Below are 8,734 nucleotides of genomic sequence, written 5' to 3'. Positions count from 1 at the left end.
AAGAGCTTATATAAAAATCCTAGCTAAATCTCAAGTTTACAGAGCACACTTCGCTAAAGGAAGCTATCTACAAAGCATAGGTTCCAACAAACTATCTAAAGGAAACGGTAAACTTGGCTTTTTTTGCATGTTTGACTTTTTCTTGGCTTTTTTGCATGTTTGAATTTTTCCAACCTGCAGACCTGCAGAACGCTCTGAAGAATCGGACGTCGCCAACCTGCAGACCGCTCTCAACGCTCGGCTTTTGGATCCGATTTGAATAGTTCTGCATGTGCAATCTGATCTGCATGACGTTCTGGTGTGCCAATCCACGGGCCAGGACTTAGTGTGCGATGAAGTATTTGACTTCTCCAACCTGAAGAATCGGACGCCGGAAACCTTCAGATTTAGATGCGGCAACCTACAACCTTAAATAGACACCTGCGGTGAACATTGGAGAGCGCTCGACGCCTGCCAACTGAACTCAACATCAACGGTGAATAGTGGGTAGGAGTCAACGCCCGCAACCTGAAGATTGTCACACTACTGCGACAGCCAGGTGGTGTACGGTGCTGTCGATAATCGGATGTCTAGAAGCTGAAAGCTGCTGCCGCGACTTCGACGTCTTGTACGGGACCACTTCGACGGTATGGAGTCAGATGATGAATTCAATCAGTTTGTAATGAACGACCTGATTGATCCGTCATCTTCGGATGATGAGAATGATATGTTTTTTGATGCCGCCCACGTGATCGTTGATGGTTTAGTTAATCATCCGGGACGAATTGGTTCTGTTGAGGGGCACGCGGTAGTGCATCGTGACAGACTGTTACACCATGCTCTTCTTTACAAAGACTATTTCTCAGATAATCCTACGTTCAATTCAAAGACTTTTAGACGGAGGTTCGCAATGATTTATATTTTTTCCTATTTCTTTTTACATCATTTTAGTATTGCTAATTTTTAACTGCATCGTGATATAGGTTTCGGATGAGGCGACCTGTATTTCTTCGCATAATGAATGCTGTTGAGGAACATGACAACTATTTTGTGCAGAAGAGGAATGCTGCTGGTGTGCTAGGTCTATCTTCTCTTCAAAAGGTTGTTGCGGCTTTCCGTATGTTAGCTTATGGAGTTCCGGCTGACGCTTTGGACGAATACATTCGTATTGGTGAGAGTACCGCTCTGGAAGCTTTGCGAAAGTTTGTAGTAGCTGTTGTTGAGGTATTCGGACCAGAGTACATGAGATTGCCTAACGAACAGGATACAGCTAGGTTGCTTGCAATTGGAGCAAGCAGAGGATTTCCAGGTATGCTCGGATCCATAGATTGTATGCATTGGAGCTGGAAAAATTGTCCTACCGCATGGCACGGGATGTACAGGGGACATAAAAAGGAGCCCACAATTATACTCGAAGCAGTTGCATCTAAAGATCTATGGATATGGCATGCATTCTTTGGCATGCCTGGTTCACACAATGATATTAATGTGCTTCATAGGTCTCCTATATTTGCAAGGCTTGCTGAGGGGGAAGGTCCACAAGTTAAGTACAACATCAATGGGCATGATTATTCAATGGGATATTATCTAGCAGATGGCATATATCCATCGTGGGCAACTTTTGTTAAGACCATTCCAGAGCCACAAGGTAATAAGAAAAAATATTTTGCAAAGGCACAAGAAGCCTGTCGAAAGGATGTTGAAAGGGCATTTGGGGTTCTACAATCTCGCTTTGCTATAGTTCGTGGGCCGGCTCGTTTGTGGGATGAAGACACACTCCATGATATTATGATGGCTTGCATCATACTGCATAATATGATTGTTGAAGACGAACGTGATGAGTATGGAGGAGAACAAGTTTACAACTTCGACGATATGGGACAATATCTTTGCAACTACGACGACATGGGACAAAGGGTGACAGTGTCGCACAATTCTTCACCTGAACTCGATGCATTCATTCAAAAATACAAAAATATCAAGAACAAGGAAACCCACTATCAGCTTAAGGCAGACCTGATCGAGCACTTGTGGCAAAACCATTCTGAGTTATATAAAATTGATTAATGTGCTCTTTATTTATTTTTATCTACTTTATGTCAAAGCATTGTTTGACTAGATGAAGCATTGTTTGGAGTTTCAGTTGAGTTTAATGTGCTCTTTATTTATTTTTATCTACTTTATGTCAAAGCATTGTTTGACTAGATGAACCATTCTGAGTGATATAAAATTGGTACCGACTACAACTATCTTACCAGGATAATCATAGTGATGGCAGTGAGTTCACCTGTGTGGAGAGCCTTGTGTCAAAGCAGCTGCTGCTGAGAAGCAGCACATCGACTACCACTTCAGTGGACTAGATGATGACAGTGATATTGATGATTACAGCTCTTACCAGGATAATCATAGTGATGGCAGTGAGTTCACCTGTTTGGAGAGCCTTTTTTTCAGAATCAAGACAAATAGATCACCACACTCATAGGAATATATTCATGACTGGCAATGTTCTTAAGAATGACTTTTCAATAGTAATGCAGAGCCTTTTTCAGAATTCAGACAAGCATTTGCATCTGATCTGAATCGTCACACATGAGCTTGTCATTTTCAATTTTAAGAAGTTACAAACCAGTTTCTAGAAACTCGCTTCCAAACAGCCACTCCAATTTTTTTTATAAACCGGTTTTTGAAAACTGAGATAAGAGTACACATGGAAATTGGGCCACTGTCATTCTGATCGATTAACTCATGCTGCTCTTGCAACATTCTAGGACATGGAGCAGATTTAGCCAAACTTTTATTCAGTCCACTACACGAAACTTGAAAAAATTCAGTCCCTTTTTGAGTACCATGCGATGTCCCCTGTCAAGCAAAAGGGAAAGGAAACTGGCTTCCAAACAGCCACTCCAATTTTTTTTTATAAACCAGTTTTTGAAAACTGAGATAAGAGTACACATGGAAATTGGGCCACTGTCATTCTGATCAATTAACTCATGCTGCTCTTGCAACATTCTAGGACATGGAGCAGATTTAGCCAAACTTTTATTCAGTCCACTACACGAAACTTGAAAAAATTCAGTCCCTTTTTGAGTACCATGCGATGTCCCCTGTCAAGCAAAAGGGAAAGGAAATTCTGCGAATAGAAAAATCTAGCAGCAAAAATCATCTTGGACTATGAAGCCATTAATTTATTACATGCTTATGGAAGTTGATTCATGACCTTTAAACCATTACAAACTGAAACTTGAACAAGATGGTACTTAGATGAAATGTTGAACTAAAACAAGTTTGTTGACAAAGCATACTTAACTAAAACTAGAAAATTCTAGATATTGAAACGTCTTGCAAGAATCTCGTTCTGACGATCTTCATAATACTGCCGTTGTTTATAGTTCATGGTGCTAAGGTCCAAACCAATTATTCTGTCTTCTTCGAGCTGTCTTTGGAACGCAAACTTTTCTTTGTCCAATTTCATCCTTTCTTCTTGTAGAGCAAAGGCTTTATTGCACCTCTCCTCTTTCTTCAAGTCCTTTTCAAGGTCAGAATCTTTCTTCTTTGCAATTAGATAGTCTACAACTTCCATGGACGTACGTTGTCGTAGCTTTTGTTTCTCCTTCTTCTTACCGTCGGGTCTGCATGATGGTTCATCATGATCAGCACCCCCAAGAGGGGCATCTACGACAATTGCATTTGCAATTGATGCTGGAGAAGAATTTGTCGTTGTCTTCTGTTTCTTAGTGGCTGATTTTTTTGCACTTCCAATTTCCTTCCGCCTATCCATCCACTTGGGCTTGTCCTTCAAGATTTTCCAGCAATGCAGGTATGAAAACTTCTTATCCTTGGGGTCTTCGGCCTTGAACATTACACATGCATTTGCGATCTGCACATGTCAAACCAAAAAAACATGAAATAGAGTTTTCTCAAATAATCATACCTAACACAAAATTAGTTTGCTGACAATGAAATAAAAACCTTGTCATCAATTGACCAACCACTATGATTCCTAGCCTCAACCCTAGACAGACATCCACAAAACAGATTCACATCATGTTGTATACCGGACCAACGATTCATTAAAGATACTTCAGAACGATTTGAGTCAAACTTCTTGTTTGCATTGAAATATTCATGTATCCTTCTCCATAGTGTGCCATGTGTTTGATCAACTCCTTGAATAGGATCCATGCCCACATTCAGCCAAGCTGACACAAGAAGAATGTCCTCCTCATCTCTAAAATTTTTGCTTCTACCCTGAGAACTCTTGGCTGTTGCACGACCATGCTGTATTCTTACATCACCACGAGTTGCTTGAGATTCTTCAATACCATTAACTAGGAGATTTGTGTAATACCCAGAATCCATGGTACCTGTGCAAAACATAATTATATGTGACGCTTCTAAAGGGACAACATTATATACCATACACTTCAAGGCTAATGAACACAAGAACAATGACCTATATTTTTGTATATACTAAACATAAGTAAAGATACGAAGTGCTTTGCTGTTTATACGCTACTTCCTTTCACTCATAAGGCATAAGTGACTTATTATCAATTTACTGTAAATAAAGCAATACTGGTACTCATGACTGAACAATTAATGTCGCAAGCATTCATCCGAGTTCATGACAATCTCAATAATACCATTGTTTACAGCAGGGGACTCAAGAGAACAAGTTCTGAAATAAGTTGCAAGCATGTACTAATGTTATTTAATTCATTGTAGTTACCATATGAAGCTATCACAATTCTTAAAATGTCAGTTTCAGCATACATAATTGGATTAAGTACCATGTCAACATAACGCAAATGGAGGTATCTCAACTTCATCTAATACATATGTTTCTGCAAAATGAACACACAAGATAAAATTGATTAGTTGGACCAACATAGCAGTGAAGGCCTCGTACCATCAAATTGAGTACCATTTGGCACATCCTCTGCCAGCTGATCCTCAATTGTTACAGGAACCACCCGATGATGCAACGATCCGACAGTGGATTCATCAAATTCTCCCTCTAGGTGACTTGTCTCTTGTTCCAGCCTTTGTTGGAGAAACTGGGAAACATGGACGTTGTCTACAGATCCGGTGCACATCCCAGTTTGTGTTGTCTCCATTGCACGAGGCCGCGGTGGCCGGAACATGGCATCGACTGGTCAATTGAAGATAGCGGCGGCGCGACCTGCACTATCGCGGATGGGTGCAGCGCGCATGGGCGGCAAAGCGCGGGGGAGCTACAGGTCGCGGACAGCTGCAGTGCGCATGGGCGGGAAAGCGCGGCGGCGGTACAGGGAGGGCGGGAGGGCGCGAGAACGGGATGGCTGGCCAGTCTGGGAGAGCGCGGGGGCGGTACAGAGAGGGCGGGAGGGCGGGAGATCGTGCGAGAGGGCGCGGGAACGGAATCGCTGGGAGAGCGCGGGGGCGGGATATTGCGATTTGGCGAGACACAGCAGCTCGGCAATATTGGCTAGCGACGGAGGGCGATGCCGAGCGAGATGGCGAAAGCGAGGTTGAAGAAGAGCTGTTGGATTCGGTTTCCACGGGATTTATGTTTTTTTTGCCGAGCGAATGATTTTTAACCTGTCTGTTGGAGCTGCTCTAAGAGCTAATAGCGGTTAATTAGTCGTTATAACCCATTAATCCTTATTACGCATAGCCTAAGATGAGCTATTTTTTTTAGCAAGAGGATCAACAGGACTGTAGTCTCCGAACTAATAAGAAGCAAAAGAAAAATAGGCATATTCAATATGGAAAGTCTATGCGGCTAGCAAACTCATCCCTAAAGTAAATAATAAAGAGGTGTAGGGACGGTTGCGACAGACATTCTGAATGGATATAGCCCCATGTAGGCCGTAGGGATAATTGAATCTGATGTGGAATCGAAGTTTAACATGATGAGGTATAGGGATGGTTGCTTGCGAAATCGGATTTGAATTTAATATGGAAGACAATATCTTCACCTCAATGGCTGAGCCGCAGCCGCCCACCGGCCAGCTCCTAGACCCAGCCGACACCCTAGCACTCATACGGCAGCCGCCCAGCGTCCCACGGCCCCGTGCTCCAGCCGACCGGTCGTCATGGCACATTGGCGCATCGCCGAGCACCCACGAGGCCGCAAGCGGTGAGCCCCGTTGTCACACGAACCGCGCCACCTCGCCCTAACGTCTGGTGGAATCGCAACGCCGCCGAGAAAGTGGGGCCTAGGACGGGGATGGCGACGGAGAGACCTCGAGGCTCGTTGTGCGGGCGCGAGAGGCAGGAGGCATGGTGCGAAGATGGCGTAGGGGAGGCGGGGAAGTGCACGTGAAGTGAGATGCCAACAAATGAAGAGGAAGATGTAGGGGTTGTTTGGTTTGCTACCTAAGACGCCACAGCATGCCTAACCTTTTCTGCCTAACCTTAGTTCTTCAATTCGAGCGACTAAGGTTAGACAGATTGTGGCGCCTTAGGTAGGAAACCAAACAGGCTTGTAGTACTTCGATCTGTTTCTGGAAAGTTCCCATCGTTTTGGCTGGAGTGTGGCTGCGTACGGAGGATATGTGGTCGTGTGTTTCAAATCGGACGGGCGATAGAAATTCAGGTGACGTGGATCACCTGGTCATGCCGCTTTGCGTCACGCTCCATTATATAGGAATTTTCCAAGAGCTTTTTTATGAAGTTTGCCACGTAAAGGGGTACGGATTTATCTCAGTTGTTGGATCATGATCTGCGACCGAGATTAAAAGCCTATCTATTGAACCAGTGCACACTACTAGCCGACTGATCCGCGATCCACGTCTGGTAGTTGCTCACGCCTTAACCAAATCGTATACATTCATTCCGATCTCAATGGCTCCGACTAAATTAAATGAAAGGGTATGCGATGCTCTAATCCGAGCCCTCCATTTATGGGTCGACGACCAGGAGCCATCCCCCTCGACCCCGATGGCCTGAGGCGGCGTCGCCGACCTCTACGGTGGCGCACCTCACCGGACTTACGCGTCTAGATGCCCCAAGCCCCAAACGACAATCCGAACTATGCTACAGGTCCTAAGAACTGAGGCAAATTGCTTGACGGAAAACTCACCTGTGGCGTAGACGTGGGGAAGCCTGGCAACGGCGTGGTGCGGCCGGTGATACCCCTAGGATTCCGGCGAGCAATCATCCACCACTCGAGGTCCCATTCGACCCCAGAAAGGTAGCCGCAGGACCCAGAACCAATGGCAAAGATCCCTAGTAGCTCTCCATGGGTGGCGCAGCGGTGTGCACATGAGATGGCCGCGGCGGCGATTTCGCCATGCCGCGGGACGGACCGGTGACGAAACCCAAGTTCGGCTAGAAATTATTGAATCTTCTGTTTGTCTTCCTTGATCCAGTGTCCGTGCACTCCCTAGCGAACCCCCCTTCTTGGCCTCAATGATTGGCTGATTACCGGTGAGATGCAGAGGAGCTCGCGGCGGATCCTCCTCGCTCTCTCTTCGTTCTCAGGTCCCGGCTAGGTGGGATGCTAGGGGAAATCACGGTGCCTTGCTTTATAGGGAGGTCGAACCCCAGCAACCCGAGCGCATCCAATGGACGCGAGCAACACGGAGATCTGCTATGGTGTTTGCGGGATTCAGGGATGAGTTTGTTTTGGTGTGAGGTAGATGCTGACGAGGCGACCCCACCAGTCATTCACGGAGGCGTGAGTGTGTAGCTGCATAGCGGGGCCCAGGTGTCGGCGCACACATGACTGAGCTAAGCTGCAGAGGAGTTATTAGGCCGGCTGGGCCGAGGGGAAAGAAAAGAAAACTGGGTTGGGTTGTGTTTTTCTCGTTTCCTTATTCTTTTTCTATTATAATTTTCAATTTTCAAATTCAAATGAGGTTTTGAATTTCAATTCATTTAGAATGCACAATCAAGAAAGACCCAACATGATGCAAAACGAAATCATTATTTTGTTTATTTAATTATCATTTTATTTTGTTCATTGCACAAATGCTTCCTAATATGTAATTCATATACCCAAAATATATGTGTTAAGGAAATAATTCCTATTACATAATTAATTTATTTTTCTTAATTTTTTCTAAAAGGTAGCTTAACTAATTATTTTATAGATTATATACAAACTATTAGTTTAACAAAGGGTGATTTTATACAAGTATCTTTTATTAGAAAACACTTTTATTTAGAAACATATTCATTTTGGGGGAATCAACTCCAAGAGTAGATGAAAAATTTCTTATTCAGGATCTCTTTAATTCAATACTTTTGGAGAATTGTCTTAAATCCCAAAATGGAGATTTGAGGTGTTACACTAGACCTCTCTAAACTCATCGTAGCATCCTTCATGCTCCTTCAATGGTACCTGTTCTTGACCTGGTGTGATTATAGCAAGTGTTGGAACTTGCTCTCAGTCGCAAGGAGGCCAACAAGGGTGAACAGTGATGACAACAGGGTTACGTGCAAGAAGGCAATAGCTCTGTTAATCTGGCCTCCCACGGGCACTGTACAGGGGTATTTATAGGTACCTGGGCGCCCAGCGCCTTGTGTTAAGGACGCATGTGCCCTCAGCTACCTAGGTTATCCCCAAATATTCCCATAAAGCGGGGTTACAGACTGTAATTACAGGGATGCCTTTACAAATTAGGCCCGTAACACGCGGCGGCCACGCAGGGCCCGTTACAATGGGCCGGATCGCACGTGGGCCTCTGAGCTGGACGAGGCCGCACTGTGGGATGACTTCGTCGCCGGTCTTCGTCTGGTGCCGATCAAGCGAAGTGTGTCCCTGCCT

General features: G+C 44.6%; 2 protein-coding genes across 4 annotated transcripts; one reads left to right on the top strand and one right to left on the bottom strand.

Moving 5' to 3' along the window:
- The first annotated feature begins 597 nt into the window (after positions 1 to 597).
- Positions 598 to 2,046, top strand: LOC103639956 (uncharacterized). Its single transcript, XM_020544592.1, has 3 exons — positions 598 to 882; positions 963 to 1,292; positions 1,497 to 2,046. The coding sequence occupies exons 1-3, from the start codon at positions 629 to 631 to the stop codon at positions 2,044 to 2,046; spliced, it is 1,134 nt and encodes a 377-aa protein (XP_020400181.1). The 5' UTR covers positions 598 to 628.
- Positions 2,047 to 3,141: 1,095 nt separating this feature from the next.
- On the bottom strand, positions 3,142 to 7,697 carry LOC100193237 (uncharacterized). Of its 3 annotated transcripts, XM_035962043.1 has the most exons (4): positions 7,046 to 7,608; positions 4,770 to 4,823; positions 3,949 to 4,343; positions 3,142 to 3,856 (listed from the first exon to the last, which is right to left on the bottom strand). In XM_035962043.1, exons 3-4 carry the CDS (start codon positions 4,336 to 4,338, stop codon positions 3,302 to 3,304), a joined length of 945 nt encoding a protein of 314 aa, XP_035817936.1. In that variant the 5' UTR covers positions 4,339 to 4,343; positions 4,770 to 4,823; positions 7,046 to 7,608; the 3' UTR covers positions 3,142 to 3,301. The 3 variants fall into 3 exon arrangements, with proteins under 3 accessions (XP_035817936.1, XP_020399064.1, NP_001131859.2); XM_020543475.3 differs by lacking the exon at positions 4,770 to 4,823 and having other exon boundaries at positions 4,889 to 7,697; NM_001138387.2 differs by lacking the exon at positions 4,770 to 4,823 and having other exon boundaries at positions 3,151 to 3,856; positions 7,046 to 7,616.
- Between the last annotated feature and the right edge of the window lie 1,037 nt (positions 7,698 to 8,734).

This window comes from Zea mays, chromosome 9, assembly GCF_902167145.1.
Source record: "Zea mays cultivar B73 chromosome 9, Zm-B73-REFERENCE-NAM-5.0, whole genome shotgun sequence".
Taxonomy (NCBI): domain Eukaryota; kingdom Viridiplantae; phylum Streptophyta; class Magnoliopsida; order Poales; family Poaceae; genus Zea; species Zea mays.
The sequence above is the reverse complement of the archived record's forward strand: the minus strand, read 5'-3'. Positions and strand labels throughout refer to the sequence as shown.

Bases quoted from the DNA above. Each gene is read 5' to 3' on its own strand.
- LOC100193237 (XM_020543475.3), bottom strand. From the start codon at position 5,123: ATGTTCCGGCCACCGCGGCCTCGTGCAATGGAGACAACACAAACTGGG. The intron at 4,344-4,888 runs GTACGAGGCCTT...TGTTTTGCACAG, and splicing joins AAATGGTACTCAATTTGATG to GTACCATGGATTCTGGGTAT. The intron at 3,857-3,948 runs GTTTTTATTTCA...TGACATGTGCAG, and splicing joins GTTGGTCAATTGATGACAAG to ATCGCAAATGCATGTGTAAT.
- LOC103639956 (XM_020544592.1), top strand. From the start codon at position 629: ATGGAGTCAGATGATGAATTCAATCAGTTTGTAATGAACGACCTGATT. The intron at 883-962 runs GTTCGCAATGAT...ATCGTGATATAG, and splicing joins TCAAAGACTTTTAGACGGAG to GTTTCGGATGAGGCGACCTG. The intron at 1,293-1,496 runs GCTCGGATCCAT...TATATTTGCAAG, and splicing joins AGCAGAGGATTTCCAGGTAT to GCTTGCTGAGGGGGAAGGTC.